Below are 19,851 nucleotides of genomic sequence, written 5' to 3' on the forward strand. Positions count from 1 at the left end.
GTGTTTTAGAATCAAAGAATCAGAGACCTGGAATGAGTCTTAACGGAAAGGAAACTGCTTTTAGGAAGGAAATGAAAAGAAACCTGACTTCTTTTCAACATCAATTCACTCAGTGCCTTTCCTCAGGTTTGGAGAGCTCAAGAAAACGAAGAGTCCCTTCAAAAACTCAAGCAGAAAATAGCAAAGACACAAAATGCCTTTTTTTTTTTTTTTTTCTGAGGTGTGGCAAAAATAACCACATCCCACAGCCAATTCTTGTCTGGTACATTGCTGGAACTCGGGACAAACAAATTGGTACTACCAACCATTTGGAGTCTTTTCCCTGACTTATAAGGAAAACTCAGACCCACACTCCATGTCTCATCTCACTCTTTCCTTTCCCTCGCCTAGACAACTAAATGCCTAGTCAATGGATACATTAATGAATACATAAGGGCAAGTTTTAACACTGAATACAGCCTAAAACAAATGAACCATAAGACTATCAAAATCGGTAATCGTGGCAGAGACTAGCAGTCGCTGTTTAGTAAACATTTTCTTTTCCCTCTGGGTGCTCAGCTAGTCTCCATTTCTCATCCTTTTTTGCAGGTCCTTGTCAACAAAATAAGAGTGTAGGTGATGTGTGCCAATTCCAGGCCTGTCCCAGAGACTTTCCAGGTGTGCATGTTCTTTCTCCCTTTGTCTGGAAAGAGATGACTCCCAGGGTGAAGCGGAAGCTGTGTGTTGAAAATAGCCTCACCTGGGTCCCTGACTGTGTAGAATTTGACCCCCAATGACCAACAATATCTAACCTGATTATGTAAATTAAAATCTACTGTGTGAATCATTATACATCTTAGTGTCTGTAGTGGGTTGAATGGTGACCCCCAAAAGATATGGCCATGTCCTAACCTCCTCCCCCAACCACCAGTGAGTATAATAACCACTTGTGGAAAAAGGGTGTTTGCAGATGTCATGAGGTTAAGGATCTCAAGATGTGATCATCCCAGATTATCCATGTAGGCCCTAAATCCAGTAACTGTTCTTATAAAAGACAGGAGAAGACAGAGAGAAGAGAAGGCCAGGTAAGGATGGAGGCAGAGATTGGATTTACACAGTCACAAGCCAAAGAATGCCCAGAGTCACCAGAAGGAAGGAGCGGAAAGGAAGGAATCTCCTTTAGGGTCTTGGGAGGGAACAAGGCCCCGTCAACAGCCTGATTTCAGACTTCTGGTCTCCAGGTCTGTGAGAGAACACACTTCTGTTATTGTAAGCCACCACATGTGCAGTAATTTGTTATGGCTGCCATAGGACACTAAGATAGTATCTATCCGTTACCCTATCATTTGGTGCACAGAAAGCTACAAAAAACCTTTTACTACAGTCAGTAATTTAGTTAGTAATGTTTTAGGTAGTAATGATACTCGTATTGTTTTGAAAGTTTTTATATGACAGAAAAAGATAAATAATTATATTACTGTTAGGAATCAAACATTTCATTGCAAAAGAAAGGTAACCATAAAATCAAAGAGATTAAGCAAATTAATGAAAATTGATTTGAAAATACTGAATTCATAATTTTTGAACGTGTATTTTTAAGGTCTAGAAACTTACATTAAGAAGCAAAGTCACTCAGCAGCTATGAAAACCTTTTGCACGCACTTCCTCATCTCTAATACTATCTCCCACTAAAAAGAAAAGAGATCATTGGAGAAATGACTTATCTAGGCCTGGGCAAAGAAGATACAAGTTAAGATACAAAGAAGATACGTTTCACACCATAAAACAAGCTCTCAAGGATTAATAGGGTCGTGTGAAAAGGACACAAGAACCAGCACTAAGGGATTCCCACAGATCAAAGAAGTGATCATATGAGCCTCAAAAATAATATCACATTGATTAAAACGTGATTGAATCCATGAAAATTCATGAGTTCATAGTGATACTCAAAAAAGGAGGCCAGAGAAAACCCACTGGTCATCTTTTGTGGTATCTATTAATCCAAATTCTACTTAAAAAAATGGCAATTGAGGGGAAAAATTCCAGGAATAATTATATTCCAGGATAAACCAAGACCCAGTTGAAAAAGCTCTAGTTACTAGCTTAATGTATTAACAGAAGGAAAGAGAGATCAGAAAATCATCTTTTTCCAATTTGTAATGAAACTGATTCAGCTAAAGATTATTAATTGGTTTCAAACCCATTAGGTACAAGATTGATAGGTAACTGGACGTATATATGGTGTCAAAGTAACACCAAACAGAATTCTCTCCAACATAAGGGGAAAACACAGTTACATAATGGGGCCATCAAGTTGTCATTGGCCAAACTTATTTAATGATGGGACAAGCAGACATTATTTTTCTATGATATTCTTGACAAAGATGTTCAACATCAATCTGTAATGCCTTTAAATCGAACTTCTAGATAACAGGAAATTCAGGAGCTAAGACACCCCTAGGAAACAAGTAAATGCAAAAAACAAAACTTTCTACAAGAGGGCTCGCTAGTATATTTACTACGTGTGCATCATAAACAAAAGTCTACTCCAGTTTAAAGTAATTTAAGGAACATAATGGCCAGATACAACATGTGACTGATCCTGAAACAGATTCTCATTTGAGCAAACTAGATAGGAAGAACATCTTAAGGAAAATTGAGAACAATAAACTGGGCAACAGGAGATATTAAGAAATTACTATTCATTTTAATTGTGATGACCTTATTTGAATACAAGAGAAAATTTTTATAAGGTGCATACTGATTTTTAAAAAAAAAACAAACACCAAACAAAAAATCTGACTATGCACAACCAAAAGAATGAATGTATACAGGGGGAAGATCAGATATCAAAATGGTAAGAGAAAACTAAGGGTCAAAAGACAAAATTTGAAAAGAATTAAACAGATCATAAAAAACTAATAATTTTAAAACAGCATTTAAACATACCACAGAATTATGGAAACATGGTAAAAATGTAACCAATTTAACATATTAAGTATAGTAAACATGTCAGTTAGCCAGAGGATAGAAGGAAGGGAGGAGAAGGAGAAGGAGAAGTGGCTGTCTGCTATCCCAACAGCTGGAAGTGAGAAGCCAGAAAGGAGTGAGCGTAGGAGTGACCACAGAAAATAACCAATCATACCCTCAGCACCAGCAAACACTGAAGGAAGGTTTTATAACCCAGCTTAGGGATGGCACCTCTAACAGCTTCCGGACTGGATTATATGTTGGTGGGATCTACACCCATCCGCATTAGTCATCTCCAATGTCCTGAAATCTTTTACTAACCACTTCTACTTGATCATCCAGCAGAGGCAAAGTTATGAACCCACAACCTGTAAGCTCTATAGGCACTCCCTAAATGTATAATCAAAGCCTGCAACTTGGGAAATAGGAGCTAAAAGGCAGACTAAGTCTGAAGTCTAGGAGCAAAAGGGAGGAAAAGGGGCAGGGAAAGGTTATTGCTGGCATCACCATCTTTTCCTTCAGTTTCTTCACCACTGTCTCTGCTCTTCCTACGCTTGCTCAAATGACTCTACATAGCAGCCATCAACACCAAAGTAGGTTATAAAAATGCCACCACTGTCACTAGGCATTTATTACCCCTGGTGCTCCAAGGACAAGCCCTCCTTACCTGGAATGGCCCACGGGAAATAATTTATCAGGATTCTGTAGTATTTGCTTACTAGGCAGGGAAGAGCTTTAACTGGCTCACAAAAACATGAACATTAAAAAATAATAATAATAATAACCAACACTAAAAACCATGGAGATATATTTGCTCTTTAATTTTTTAGGAAATTTAATTCCAATGGCAAACTGGCTTAAATATTGAGGCAAGTTCTCCAGTAAGAAACCTGCTTTTCTTTTTTAAAGAAATAGTATTACACCACAAGTAAAGGGTTTAAAAAATAATTATATTCTTAATGATTAAATACATGTATATGGTATGGGTCAGCTGTGTTGAAAAAGACAAGAGATCACCTCTCACAATGGGAGTAATGAGGTTTCTTAGCGCCACTGGCCTGATTCAGCTCTGGCTTCCCCTTCCCTAGATCAGGACCCATGCCAAGCCTGGAGAGATGCAGTCTGACCTCCCTGAAACGCTTATCACAGGAAGCTGAGCCTAAGTGGCTACAATTTCCTACTACCTCTTCACGCTCATCTTTTGTTCTGTTTTTTAATCTGCTTCTCCCCATCACTTTAGACAAGTAAAGAAAGGGGAGATTTTCCATGTCTCACCCTTCCCTTGGTCCCTTCCCCAAGGATACTATGCCAAGCAACAGCCAGCCATCAGGAGGCAAGGTCCACCCATGCCAAATAACCACAGAAAATAACCAATCACACCCTCAGCACCAGCAAACACCGAAGGAAGGTTTTAAAACCCAGCTTAGGGATGTCACCTCTAACAGCTTCCGGACTGGATTATATGTTGGTGGGATCTACACCCATCTGCATTAGTCATCTCCAATGTCCTGAAATCTTTGACTAACCACTTCCACTTGATCATCCAGCAGAGGCACAGTTATGAACCCACAACCTGTAAGCTCTATAGGCACTCCCTAAATCACTTCAGCAGCCACACACAAAACTTTGGTGAGAAACCCTTACCTACTATAATTTTTGCTTCAAGGGCTTATTTCCAGATCTCTGGGATAACAGGCAACAACTGAAAAAGCTTGTGAGTAGAGTTTGGAAATAGATGTTCTCGTTTCACTATCTGGGTGACCTAGCATTGGCCTAGTCGTTTAGGCTCTATGAACCTCAGTTTCATCATCTATAAAATAAGGGGCTTGGGGAACAGATAGGAAAGGCGAAGGGACTTGCACTTCATTCCACATGCTCCTCCACATGCTTTCTTGGACAAGCATGTGTGAACTTTTTCAATAGAAAAAGTCGAGTCAGAGTGGCTTGGGATAAATGGTCTCTAACGACCCTTCCAGATATAAATGATCTAAAGGTCTAAACTCATCCAGGATCTCTAAACCCCCAAACCAGCATTTATCCATAGTACCCACTGTGCTAAGAGCTCTAAACTTGCGGGAAATGGCGAAAGCTCCAAAACCAAAACATGCAGCACAAGGTCTGTACCAAAATTTGAGGCGCAAGTGAGATTAAGGGACTTTCTCTCTTTCCGTAAGTGGAAATACCACTGAAAGAGCTCTTACAGCTAAGTAGCTTCAGGGTTTTATTTGCAGTTATCAAAGGAACCTGACATTTCCAGTTTTCTACACTCACACTACAAAATTTGCCTCTGTGTCCCCACAGAGTCCTTAAATTCATAGTGTCTTCATGGGAACTCTGTTCACTTACTGTAAAACAGAAATGGGTACGCTGGGATACACCTCACTGCACCCAAAATCCAGCAGAGACGTCTCTTCTGTGGCTTCCGTAGCTCCACTCCCTCCAGAATTAGTTAGACTTGTCTCCCATTTTACCTTAACCTTTGAGACCCACTAGAAGCTCAGGTCATCTTTATATTTATACAATGAGCCAGGAAAGGATGAAGAGGCATTTCTGCAATATTGTTACTATAGAAAGCTCTTTGCAATTTAATCTTAATTTGGTTAAATTTGAGACAGAATTTCTGGAATTTATTCTCTATTCCTAACAGCATCTGTCATATTAAGAAATATTTATCTTCAACGTGAATGTATTTAGTACCACTGAATTATTACATTTAAAAATGGCATCCTTCTCTCTTTAAAATAATTCCGAGAAATGAGCAGTGAATTGCTTTTCCTTTACCAAAAACAAACCACACTGACAGGTAGAGGAAGGTGAGAAGGATATGGAAACAGTAAACTTCTGCTTAGTCTTCCAGGCCACCTCTTTTAACTGCTTTCTCCCTTCTGCCTTCTCTGCCAATAATGCAAGCTTCCTCCCACTGTCTTCCACATTAGCTATTATTTCCTTCATTCAACATGTTTTCAATAAGCACGTTTTCAAGCACTAAGCAAGTTGTTGGAGGCCCATATCCTAAGGGAACTTACTCTTGAGGGAGATACACTTAAATACTTACAAAATCAAGTGATAGACTAATGCAATCATATAGAAGTATGAAAAAGCTGATGCCCCAAATTAAATAATGAACTGCCACTTCATGATAAAGTCAGGTCATGAGAAAGCATTTATTGTGACACTCCACATTTGCTTCCTTAGAAAGAAGAAGAAAAGGTTCAGTGCACCAATTTGTACAATGCCCATAGCATAGAGAACATTTCAGTTTAGTTATCAATGCAGGAATAATCTTTGTTCACCAGTAATGTTGATATATTTATATTTATCTTGTTCAAAATGATAATTTACAAATGTTTACAACTTCATATAAGTTTTTTTTTCAGTGAGGAAATCAGTGTGGAGGGAAAACGCAGGCAGGAATACTTAGATGAAGCCATGGATGAGGTTGGTAAAACACATGTCATTGAAGTACTGTGTAGTCGGTATAAATGGTCTCATAACCATTTATACCAAATTTGTGGCTCAGGCCACAAATCTGGCTCTGAGAATCTTAGCAACCAAGGAAAACAATGACCAGTTCCATGATTCACCATGTCCATATGGTAATTTTTCATGGAACTGAAACCTGAAATAATTTATCCATAGGTCCTCACACACATATTCATATAGTTTCTTTTGGAAATCAATTTCTTTAACATTATCTATTACTTTGTGTACCTTTCCTGTAACATATATCCTAACATATACTATATCCATGTTACATGCTTAAGAAGCAGTAAAATTAGTATTTGTATCCAAGAAGTAAAATTAATATTTGTGTGCACACAGCACTGGGGCCCAGGGGTTTCCTGTATGTTAGATATCAACACCACCCCACAGTCATCATTTTAAACCTTCACAAATAAGATTTGCATTAATATTTTTATACTGGAAATGTATAGCTGAAGCTTTTTCTGACAGCATCATATAACTGCTATTCAAACCATAAAGTATGTTTGGATAACAGATAATGATATATTTGTGTATTAATCTGTTTTTGCACTGCTGATAAAGACATACCTGAGACTGGGCAACTTACAAAGGGAAGATATTTAATGGAGAACTCACAATTCCATGTGGCTGGGGAAGCCTCACAATTATGGCGGAAGGTGAAAGGCATGTCTCATGGAGGCAGACAAGAGAAAAGAGCTCGTGCAGGAAAACTCCCCCTTACGATAACCATCAGATCTCATGAGACTTACTCACTATCATGAGAACAGCAGCATGGGAAATAATTCAATTATTGCCCCCATAATTCAATTACCTCCTACCGGGTTCCTCTCATAACATGTGGGAATTCAAGATGAGATTTGGGTGGGGACACAGCCAAACCATATCAATTTGATATAACTTTCCCTGAATCTTTTGAGCACAAGTTGAAAATAAAAACAACAACGGTCACAATATTTAATATCTGGGCCCTTCAAGCAGCAACAGAGGCAGCCACACAAGTTTAGAGGCACCTGCTATGTGCCCAGTATTATTCTATGTACTTTACGATCAAACAAAATCAACAATAATTTCTTGGAATCATCTCAGTCACTAATCAAATATTCCCAATTTTCTCAAGAAGTCTTTTTAATAATTAGCTTATTCAAACTGGGATCCAAAGAAGATCCACACAAACATATCATTATTTCTCTGAAGTTCTCTTCTCCTCTTTTTTTCCTATCTCTGTTGCAGAAGCAAATATCTTGTTTTTCAATCATGATATAATTGTCATACCATAAAATTCACACTGGATCTCTTCTTTCATTACTTTTTTCATAAAAGAAAGTGTCACTGTTTCTTACCTGATCACAAATCAGTTCCCATTTTTTCTCATTGTCATACTGCCGCAGTAACCTGGCTTTGTCAGGAGGTAGGTTCATAGCATTCTATTAAAAAAAAAAGAGAGGAGAAAAGATGTCACATTCCATAGCAGGTTTCCAAATTGGTAACTTGCGGGCAGAACAATTAATACCACTATGGTTTTTTCATTACTTTCTCTCAATTCCTAGTATCTGATTAAAACAAAACACCCACAGAAATCACTTAAACATCAAATTGGTTGGATGAGAGACGGGAAACTCTGAAGTTCTGTGTTGGGACATGTGAGATGATCTGCTTTAAACAATCAGACTTGCATTTTAGCAGAGGTGATGTCTCTTTGACAGACTCCCTTTCTACTTAACAAAAAGTTCAGAAGGTATCCAATTTCTTTGTAAAGCACTGTAGCCCCACCAGACACAAAACAGAAAACACCAAAAGAGAACTCAATGACCAGAACCACTGACAGATTCAAACTATACTCAACTTTGATAAAAAAACTACAAGGAAAAGAACAACAAAAAAAGACAATGACGCAACTATTCTTTGTCCCTTCTGTGAGATGACAGTACTCTTGAGGACATATGTTAACGTTTATGTCAACATTAATAACCACAATTCTCAGTTTAGCTTATATTGGTTTATGAAGGTAAGTTTGCAGTAGGAAATTAATCATGAGCCAAATGAGATGTCCAGACATCAGCACTCATATAAACCCCCTTCTTAACACAGCACACCTTCTGTAGTGCTGGTCACAGATTTTTTCCGGGTACTTTCACATGTCATGAATCTAATGTCCCAAATGACCAATCATACACATTTTTAAGATACCAGGTTTGGATGCAAGGTAAGGTCTTTGGCAAAAGACCATGGCAGAGTAAGAGAGCCTCAGAAAGAATTCAGATCTAATCTTTTGGCCTCCCCAAAGTTCTCATGCGCTAAACAACTGAGCTAAGTAGTCGATTAAAGTATTACATCTATTTATCATCCTGTCTATCCCCTGGCATCAACACTGTCATACCTATCCCTAAATAGACAATGTGGTCCCTTATCTGGGTCAATATTCAAGCAGACAAATGCAAAGGTCTTGAATTTTCAATGCTCAAGCTCCAAGCTCTCTGAAGGACTTGGCTTAGGGAGAAACAATTCCCCTGGTTATGGCTATTGTCTCATGTTATAGGGTGAAACAAGTTTAACTGAGGCAAAGGTGAGTGTGCTGTCCTGACTTAAAGATAGAGAATCAACCATTGATTATGATAAATTAACCCAAGCATTTTCCCTTAAATTCAATCTAACATCTAGATTGGTATGCCTTAAGTATATCTGCCACCTATTTGAGTCTAATCCATCAGATTTTACAATAACCTGTCTTTAAAATATTTATTTTATTTATTTATTTATTTATTTATTTATTTTTGAGATGGGGTTTCGCTCCTGTTGCCCAGGCTGGAGTGCAATGGCACGATCTCGGCTCACCCTGCTTCCCGGGTTCAAGTGATTCTCCTGCCTCAGTCTCCCAAGTAGCTGGGATTACAGGAGCTCACCACCATGTCTGGCTAATTTTTGTATTCTTAATAGAGACGGGGTTTCACCATGTTGGCCAAGCTGGTCTTGAACTCCAGACTGCAGGTGATCTGCCTGCCTCAGCCTCCCAAAGTGCTGGGATTACAGGCAGGAGCCACTGTGCCCAGTCTAAAATATTTAATATTTTAATCACCCCCCCCCCCCAAAGTTGACAATTACTTTGAAGAGCTTTGGACTTTATAAAGAGTTTTCAATGGTACCGCCAACGCTTCCTAGCTATAGAAACATCTAATATGGGAAAATGTTTTCATATGGCCTATCTTCATGGAATATCTACTTGAACTACAATGGAAAAATCTATTTGTAATTATTAGTTATTACAATTTGACAATGTTAAAAAAATAACTCCTGGGATAAGGCAAAGGCGAATTTCACATGTATCTTTCTGAGGAAGTCTAATGTTATTTACTGGTAAACGGTCAGTCCATTATTGCTTATTTGCACTCCAGAGAGGAAGCTTTCCTCTTAAACTTGTGTTGACCTTCACGTTAGTGCCCCAAGTGTGATTATGCATTAAGTAAGAACAATAAGATTATAAGTTAAATGAGTTCTTTTCCTCTTGAGTCCTCATTAATCTCGAGATATAAAGGGAATAAGAAAAAGAATGCCTGAACTCCTACAAGGTGCCAAGCACTACATTCAGCACTTTGCATATGTAATCTCAGTTAATACTCATAATAAGCATGTGGGATAGATACAGTCTTCTCCATTTAATATATAGGGAAATAGACCTGGGAGAATTTGGTTAACTTGCTCAAGGTTGCACAGCTTTACAGGAACAAAGACAGGACCTAAACCTAGTCTGTTAGGCTCCCAAGGACAAACTCTGAAGATGCCACCAAGCTTTCTTTGCAGGAGAGCAAAATGGCAATAGCTTATGACCTTCTATTAGTACTCTACTGGACATTCCTGTGGAAGCACTTGGCAAACATCACCACAGGAATTACACGCAGGCTCTGTCGTTTTCTGCAAACAGAAAGGCAAGATGCCCCTTCCAGATAACTCTTATTTTGATTAAATAGTATTTCGTTCAACAAATGTTTATGGAGCACTGCCCCTGTGCAAGCCCTGTGCAACATGATGGGTGGCACGGTGGGAATCCAAACAGACACGGTCCCCAGAGAGCACTGTGTTATGGTCGGGAGACACATATGAAACAAACAAAGCTTTTTAAACTCTGGTAAGGCTTGAGAAAGGTTATCAGAGGGTAGTCTTAGATTAGACAGTCTGGAAAAACCTCTCAGGAAAAAGTAACAAATGAGTCCCAATAAATGAGAAGGACTGGCCAGGCAGAAGGCGGACGAAAGCACACTGGGCACAGTGAACAAGGGAAGCCTCAAAGGCAGGAATTAGCTCTCCACATTTAAGGAACTGAAAAAAGTCAGAAGAGCCAGAGAGAAAGTAAAAGAGAAGGAATGAGAAAAAGATGAAGTTGGAAACGTGAGTCAAAGTCATATCATGCCTAGACATGCAGGCCAGGGTCAATATATTTTATTGTATCTAAAGTGCCACGGGAAGCCACGGAAGGCTTTCAAGCAGATAAATAACATAATGAAGTTGTTTTTCAAAGATAACAATAGGTGCTATGCAGAGAATGGATTAGAAACAGCAAAAGCAGGGAGGCAGTACGAGGCCAGGACTAAGCAGTTCAAGAGAATGATGGCAGCTTAGATGGGGTCGATGGCACGTTTGAATGAAGAAAGGTGGACAAATGTCAGAAATATGAAATGAAACTGATTGGTTAGACTTAAGGGCTGGGGAGGATTTGTACCTTGTTTCTAAGCTTGGGTCACTAAGTGAATGCGGGTACAGTTAATAAGAGGGGCACATAACAAAAGGCAAAATAAATCTGGAGGAGTTGGTGAAGAATAAGATTTATAAATGTTGACTGTTTTAGGTCTGACATAGCTATGAGATAACCAAGAGAACTCTCAAGTGGGCAGGTAGATACATGATTCTGGAGGTCAAACCAAAGGTCTGAATCTCTGAACAAGAAGAGACTTAAGTAGTCTTTTTGAGCATGATTAGTTATTGTCAGAAGTAGCAGTGCAATATCAATACATCCAAACTAAAACTCCACTGGGTGATCATTCACCAAGCATCTAAAATAACCCCTTCCATGAGTGAAGCCTCCGAGCTACTCAGACATACATTGTACAGCTTAGTAATTCCATAAGGACCACAAGGAAGCAGTTCTATTTAAAATCAGACACTCTACAGAGGTCTGGTTAAAGTTCAGGGATGTTGTGATTAGCTGGTAATAACTGCTTTGAAACTTCTTTCAAGGGAGCTCATTCCTCTTGTGCTGTACAGGGCAAGACTCTGGAATCCAAACTAAATGTTTGAGCAAGTAATTCATGAGTCCAAGTTACTTTGTGAGGAAAATATTGGCGCTATCTCCATGTCCCTTTGCTACCTTTATAAAAATGGACTGCTCATCTATTTGGCTGAAAATATCAATTTCCAAGTTTTCCTAAAATGGTGACAACTCTGCCTCACCCACACTTAGTGATATCTGTGACATAGGGCTCTCCTTTACTTCCTTTCATCCATTGTTCCATCCAACATATTTCCTGGGCTTTGACCGTATACCAGAATATCCGCACTGTAGGCATCTGAGACAATTTAATCACGAAGTAACTGCCTGCAAGTATTGCCAAAGGTCGATGGAAGACATATGATATTTGAATTGAAAAGTTCAGTGCATGTTAATTATCATTTTTCTAGATTGTACAAGTTCCTAGCTAAAATAAATTAGATCATCCAAGAGCATTATTTCTGTAAAAAATGTTCCTTTCTTTCCACTCTCAATCTGGCAAACTTTAAGAATCAATTCAAATGTCATTTATCATTAGAACCTTCCCCCAACTACTCCAGGAAGACATACCCTCTCATTGGGCTCTAACAGCATGTTTACATGTCTCTGATATAATACCTAATACACTGCACCCTAACAATCTGTTTGCTTACCTAAATTTCCCACTGGACTGAGTACTTCAAGAACCATTTTTGTTGTTCTTCTTAATCACCAATGTATGGCACAGTACGGCAAACAGTAGGCATTAAACGTGTTGTTAAATACTGAAGAGCAAACAAACTCAGCCATACTGCCCAGCCTGCAAATATCCTTAATGAATTTGGATTTATACTTTGGCTATTAACAATGTCTACACACTGAACAGCATTTCGGTTTCTTGTAAAACATCATTCCATGATAATATCTGTTGCTTATTCTTTTCCAAAAAAAATTCATGGGGGAAAAAAAACCCTTCAATTCTAGCAACATTTTCCTGAAAAGAAAAATGAGCGTCTTCTGCCACATATAATAAACCATGAATCTGAACTTTGTTTTGTTGCCAGTTGATTCAGACTGGTGTCTATTCCAAGTGGTAGTTACATGTATGGTCTCTACTCTGGTTTTATCTGTAACTGTACAATCTTAATTTGTCTTTAAGTGTGTTTTCCACCTCAGAACCTTTCGAAAATAGAAATTATAACTACAAAATAAAGAAAAATAGAATATGCCAAAATTCCTGAGTACCTTATAAAGAAAGCAATTATGGTGAAGAAGAATCTATGGTAGCCTATACATCTCAAGTTACACTCACAGATTATCATACGCAACACAGAACAGAATGATGGTGCCCAAATCATTCACAACCAAATAGATCTATGCGGTAGCAATACAGAATTTTCTGATATCAGCTCCTGACCTGATTTCATGGTAATAATGCAAACTTGTAAAATCCTTCTTTTACCCAAATATCCTCAAGGCTCATACTTAGAAACCCACAGTGATATGGAGACACACAGAGGGAAAGTGAACAGTATGAAACACGCCTTATGTAATATATCTCTGTCCTTAGAGTCGCTAAATTAAAACTCACAAGCATTCAGTCACCAGATTTTATAACAGGAACTCTTCTGTATAACCACTTGCTTATAGAGAAAAAACATGGACTTTGCAAGTAGTGCTTCTTATGGAAGCAGAGAAAATCATGTCACAAAATAAATGTCTTAGACAATCTTTTAGACCTCTTAAATAATAGAGATACAAAAGTTTACAGGAACTCAAAAGGAGTCATTACTTTAAAAAAGAAATTTTCAGTTATTGTAGAAAACATGTAATATAAAATTTACCCTCATAACCATTTTTAAGTTTATACTTTAGTGTTTATAACTGTAACTATATTAATATTGTTGTGCAACAGATCTCTAGAACTTTTCCATTTTGCAAAACAAACTTTGTACCCATCAAACAACAACTCCCCATGTCCCCTTCCCCAGAGCCATTACTTGTTGCTACAAAAAAGGAAATGAGATGGATTGCAACTGGATGGTTGGGCAGCACAACGAATTCTAATAAGGCAGTACGAGCAAGGATTTACTAATTTATTAGTTTTTACTAGTCGGGCTCTGGAATTAGACTACTAGATTCTAATCCTGACTCTACTATTTACTGGTGATCTTAAACCACACTATTTGAATCCTAAAGCAAATCAAATTATTAAACACCCCACAGTTGAAGAAGCCAGTAAATGTAATTCAAAACTGAAGATCAGAATTGAAATCAAGGGTCAAAAACAACAAGATGTACCATATTTGATGGACTGATATGTCTCAGGCACTTAGGCTCTTTGCATGCATTATCCAATTTAGTCTGTCTTATAATCCTGACAAGTAGGTATTATCTTTTCCATTTAACAGAGAAGGAAATCGGAGGACAAGGAGGTTAAGTAATTCCTCCACGCATGAGGTAGGCGGCAAAGCCAGCACTCAGAATAGAGGTCTGTATGATCATCCCCCTTCTATGACATTTAAACTACAGTGTTTCTAAAATATGACTTGTCTGAACTAAGCAATCCCACAATTCCACTTAAATAACCAGACAAAGTCATTAGCATGAAAAGTGAAGGTGGAAATGCATGATATTAATATTTTCATATAAGATACTGGCATTTTAATAGAAGTATTCTAAGATGTTGAAAAATATAAACTAGAGCCAAAAAACTGACTGGGCTGAATATAGATAGCAAAGTATGGTGTCAAATCAATATATACTTAATAAACTGTCAAATAACAAATCAAGGTGAGAATACAAATACATGTTAAACTCAGGCTTTGATGAGGCATCAATGAAGCAGAAGGAAAGAAGATGAATACACAAATATAAAACAGAGCATGTCAAATAATACGACAGAACCTCAGAGAAGGAGCCATTACTTTTTGTTATGGAAAGTAGAAAATACTAAGCATTGAGCCTGGATGTGTGGGGAGGATGGTAAAGAATGGCATTAAATGGCACAATATGGTTTCTAATGTTTGGGCCTTGGAGATGGGCCACCTGGGCTGCAATCATGACTCTACCACTCATTTAGAGTGTCCTCTCAGTTAAGTTATTTATACTAAATCTCAGCTTCCTCACTTGTGAGATGGAAATGATCACCATGGTAGTGATGAGCATCATGATGGTGATGAGGATGGTGGTAATGTTACTACCTGCATCATAGAGTTTGGGCAAAATTAAATTTGATAATGCATATACAGTAGCCTCACCCACATCTATGATTTTGCCTTCTGTTATTTCGCTATTTCAGTCCCCTGAGTTCAACCATGGTCCCAAAATAGGTTAGTGGAGAACAGTAAGATATTTTGTGAGAGAGAGAGAGAACACATTCACATAAACTTTTATTATAGTATATTGTTATAACAGTCCTATTTTATGATTACTTATTGCTAATTTCTCAATGTGCCCAATTTATAAATTAAACTTTATCATAGGTATGTATATATAGGAAAAACAATAGTATATATTAGGTTCAGTACTATATAAGGTTTCAAATATCCACGGAGGGTCTTGACAAGTATCCCCCACAGATATGGGAGGATTACTATAAAATAGTACAAAAGTAAGTACACGGAAAGTACTCAGTATGTTAAATGATATTATTCATATTATTCTCATTATTTTAGGTAAAAGGAAAGATATGAACAAAGGCATGAACACAAGAGAAGGCAAAGGGCTGTGCGTCACACAGAATAAACCAGGAGGTAAGGAGTGGGTAGTGTGAGACCAAGTTTGTGTGGACACCAAACCAGAGAATTTCAAACTTACTCTACGGCAGTGAGAAGTCATTGGCCAAAGAAATATCTAGGAAAAGTAAGTCTTTAAGGGGTCCTTAAATCAAATGAGGTAAATGATTCCTCCTGCTCTGTTAACTCTTCCTACATTGACATTTTTCCTTATACCATTATTGGGACATCAAGTTAAGTCACTTGGAACTAAGTAATGTACCAATTCTCCTGAGTTCACTTGAAAATTGCAGCAGCTGAGGGCCTCAGCAGGGTAGCCACCCTGCTGCAAATTCAGCACATGACCTGCCCATCCATTCCCCTCACCTAAAAGCCATTTCCTTCCATGACCTATATTCATGGTCCAAACAACTACCTGGCATCCTAAATTTTATTATCTTCCTAGCCTAGAGGATGCTGCTAAAATCTATTCAGCTTCTTTCCTGGCACAGGTCTCAGGCAGCCAGCCAAGTAGTTCCCCAAAGTGAATCACCAGTCAGTCATTTTTCATTGTCACTGTTATTTTTATTGAATCACTGAGGGTATTAATATCACCACCGTAGCCAGTGAAGCTCACAAAGGGAGAAATTAGGCTCTCCCTAATCTAGTAACATCTCGGAAATAAAAGCTGACTAGAAAGCTGTCCTTTCTGGAGAACCTGTGGTAATGAGACATACCTCTAATCTCTCAATCACAATCTTAGGTAGTCTATTTTCTTAGAAGGCTTGCTTTCTTATGACCCCTCCATAAGCTTTTTATAATCAAAAAGTACAGAGCTAGAAGAGAAGCTTGTGATACATTCGTTCTGTTCTGTCTTTCATAGGTGACCCAACAGACTAAAAAGGTGAAAGCATTTGTCCAAGTTTATAGAACTGTTTATTACCAATGGCAGAGCAAAGACTTCAGGCCCAGGGGGACATGAAGAGATGCTGGTCAAGTTTCAGTCAGGCAGGATGAATAAATTCTGAAGATCTAATGTATAGCATGGTGACTCTAGTTAACAACACTGTATTGTATACTTAACATTTGCTAAGAGGGTAAATCCTAAGTCCTCACCACACACACTAAAAAAGGAGGAAATGGAAACCTTGAGAGATGATGGATATATTAATTAGCTTGATTATCACGATCATGTCTCTATGTGGTGATCATTTCTCTATGGTGTTCACACAACGATGAAATTGCCTAATGACGCATTTCTCAGAACCTGTCTCCATTGTTAAGCAACACAAAACTGCATATCAATACATCAGGTTATGCAGTTTAATATATACCATTTTTATGTATCCATTATATCTCAATAAAGCTGTTAAACAGAACTCGGACCAACATGTCTGCTATTACTTCTCTTTTATCATGAAAGAAGGATCACGTCCATCTGTTGGGGGGTGTTTGTGCACGTGTGTGAATATACATACATACATTTGAGAAGATAAATCAGATAATGCATGTAAAGTAGTTGGCACACTTGAAATTTGCTGCTTTAATGCACCTCCATCTTTTCCTGACTATAGTTTTCTTATACCAGAAGTGCCAGCACTTCCACTGTCTTCATTGCTCCTTGATTTTGGGCTCCATCCACATAAAACAACCCATTTTGTTAATTTATGAACCTCTAGAAAATTATCCATTTTTTAAACCAGTAAACACAACCTAACAGACAAAAATGAATTCCCCAAATCTCATGTGAATTATCTACTGTTTTAAAGTTGTCACACTGTTGCCATCCTTTTTAAATGGAAATAAACAGGAGTTCATTAAAAAGGAAGTTCATTATGTGCATATTTATGTTTATAGTATTTATTCAATTGCAAGGCCAGATTATCATCAGTAGAGACCAAGCTAGGTGGGAGCGCCAATCTTGTCCACAGAACAAAAGGGTGCAGCTATAGCAGTCAAGGACAAGCTCTCCTTCCTCCCATCCTCCTACTACTCCCTGTATCATTGGCTGAGTGATTCAACATCTAATAGATGCCAAAACCACACATCCCTCCTCTGGCCAAAGTGCCAGCCCCTGAAATACAGGTTCTTATTGCATTTAAACACAAACAGAATACTGGAAAGAATCACTCATGCAATTTTTTTCAAACTTCATATCTGATTTTCATTAGAGGTCTGCTGTCTGATTCCCTGACATGTTCTGGAGTTCAAACAACTCTTCGTCTACTGTCTGCTAACTGCTATGCCAGGCGTTGTGTCTGCAGTCACACATTTGTGTGCTGAATGAGGGAGTTACACAAGAGGCCACACTTGAGATGCTAGAAAACTCCTTCGTGGGCAATCATTAGACAACATCAGGCCAAATATATTAAGGTACTAGGATTGCTGGCACAGACCAAAATGCGTCGAAATCCAGAGGAATTGTTCTTATTCTACTGTTTAATGTCAACTTTCTATGTGATAAGATCTGAAGAGTAAAATCATTTTGATAACTGAAGATGTTAAACTCAAATTGTAACATATTAGATATCAAGATTCCACCACAAGAAAGCCGTGAGACTGCAATCTGTATCACCTGCTGATCTGAAGCAGTATATCATTTCACCTGTCCCACTGCCCTGAAATCCTGGCTTCACTCTCCCCCAGCCCTTTTCCCATATCTGTAATTCCCTTCTCAGGACATTAAGATGATCGCTAGTCTCCCTCTCCTCTTTCACAGCAGTCACTCTGGAAATGACTACTGAACCTGGATTCCATACTCAAGCTTGACCCAGGTTACAGCCTCATACTATTCAATCTTATGATGAGGATCACCAAAGGAGGAAAAGAGTTTTAGTTTATGTTCAACTAAGGTCACATCTTCTGAAATAACAAAAGAAAGATTATGCTTTTGTCTTAAAAATGAGTATTTTTGCCATAACCATGATCAAAAGTTATAGCCTCAAATTCATGGCTCCTCATTTGCAAACAGCTGCAACTTCAAAGGTAGACTTGCTGTCATACGCAGAATAATGGCCCCCAAAGATTTCCTCATCTCTATCCCAGGAACCTGTGAATATACCTTATATATTAACAATGTGATTTGCAGAAATGATTAAGAACCTTGCAATGGGAAGATTATCCTTGATTACCTTGGTGGGAACCAGTATAATCACAGGGTCCTTAAAAGTGAAAGAATAATTGTAAAAGGTGGGGCGGAATAAGTGTTGGCAGGGATTTGGAAAAACTGGTACCCTTGTTTATTGTTATTGGGAATATAAAATGGTACACCTACTATGGAAATCAGTGTGGTGGTTCCTCAAAATGTTGATCATACACTTAAACAGAGGACCCCACATTTCTGCAACGAGATATATACATAAAGGAATTAAAAACAGAGACTCAGATACCTGAAGTTATGATGTCCTAAGATTAAATTACCAAAAAATTTTAAAAATAAAGTTACCAGCTCATGAAGGAGCCATGTTCTGAAGCAAAGCTCTGTACTATCCAAACACACAGTAACACTGAGACAACTTAAGGTTTCACTACAACACGTGTTTATCAGTCTTGATGGTCTCATTTCCAGAAACCCACAGTCTCTCTCCAGACAAGCCCCGTCAAGACAGGCAGGAAAGCTGGAAAGTCTTGCATGGCAGCCCTTCTGGTGTATGACAAGTGGATTAAATTTTCTGCTCTTAGTTTTCTCCTCTTTTGCACTCCTTTAGCCTGCTACTTAGCTTCTGGCTCTTACCCCTCATGGTAGTGGAAAAGACCATGAAGTAAATGTTTGCATCTGTGTGTACAATATCCTGGTATTAAAGTAATACTTTAATGTTGCAGGTATTTTTATGGTCAATACCAACAACCAACAAGTATAATGTCTAAGGGAACACTTCCATATTTAATTTTTTAAACTGTTAAACTCCTTAAGATGTCATAAAAATAGAAGAATTCCCAAAACAACTGACATTAAGAGCAACTCAACAACATCAAGATCTTTCTGAGGGGACCACCAATCACATTCTATTTTACTGATTTCTCTTTCTATCCTTACAAAACTCCAGTCCCTGGAAGGGAAAAGAATTTGTTAGTCCTCTTTACAGCCATAGTACCCCAATAAAGTATCTTGCGTTCAGATGGTGCATAATTATTGTCTAACAGAATTCTGCTCAGCCACACAAGCTGCATTTCAATGAACAAAAGGCATTCCCCTCCAAGATCTTTAATCTCCTTTTAAACAAATAAGTAATTAGGACCACAAAAGCAAGTGTCAAATTTAGTCATTATCTATTTGTACATGGTTGTTAAATATTATACAAATACTAACAGAGTTTACTTCAACTCTATAAAGTTAAAAATATATATTTAAAAGCTCCAGAAAGGCCGAGCCTCATGGCTTATGCCTGTAATCCCAGTACTTTGGGAGGCTAACGTGGGAGGATCATTTGAGCCCAGGAGTTGGAGACCAGCCTGGGCAACATA

At 38.2% G+C, this 19,851-nt stretch overlaps 1 protein-coding gene across 11 annotated transcripts in view; it reads right to left on the minus strand.

Moving 5' to 3' along the window:
• FMNL2 (formin like 2) overlaps nucleotides 1–19,851 on the minus strand; it is a 315,785-nt gene that overhangs the window by 120,574 nt on the left and 175,360 nt on the right. For all 11 annotated transcript variants that reach the window (XR_007718334.1, XM_050752042.1, XM_050752046.1 and 8 more), the window contains exon 2: nucleotides 7,776–7,859. Coding sequence is in view for 10 of the 11 variants with exons in the window: in XM_050752042.1 (XP_050607999.1) it covers nucleotides 7,776–7,859 (84 nt within the window). In the remaining variant the exon portion in view is untranslated. The remainder of the gene's footprint in view (nucleotides 1–7,775; nucleotides 7,860–19,851) is intronic.

Source organism: Macaca thibetana, chromosome 12 (assembly GCF_024542745.1).
Source record: "Macaca thibetana thibetana isolate TM-01 chromosome 12, ASM2454274v1, whole genome shotgun sequence".
Taxonomy (NCBI): domain Eukaryota; kingdom Metazoa; phylum Chordata; class Mammalia; order Primates; family Cercopithecidae; genus Macaca; species Macaca thibetana.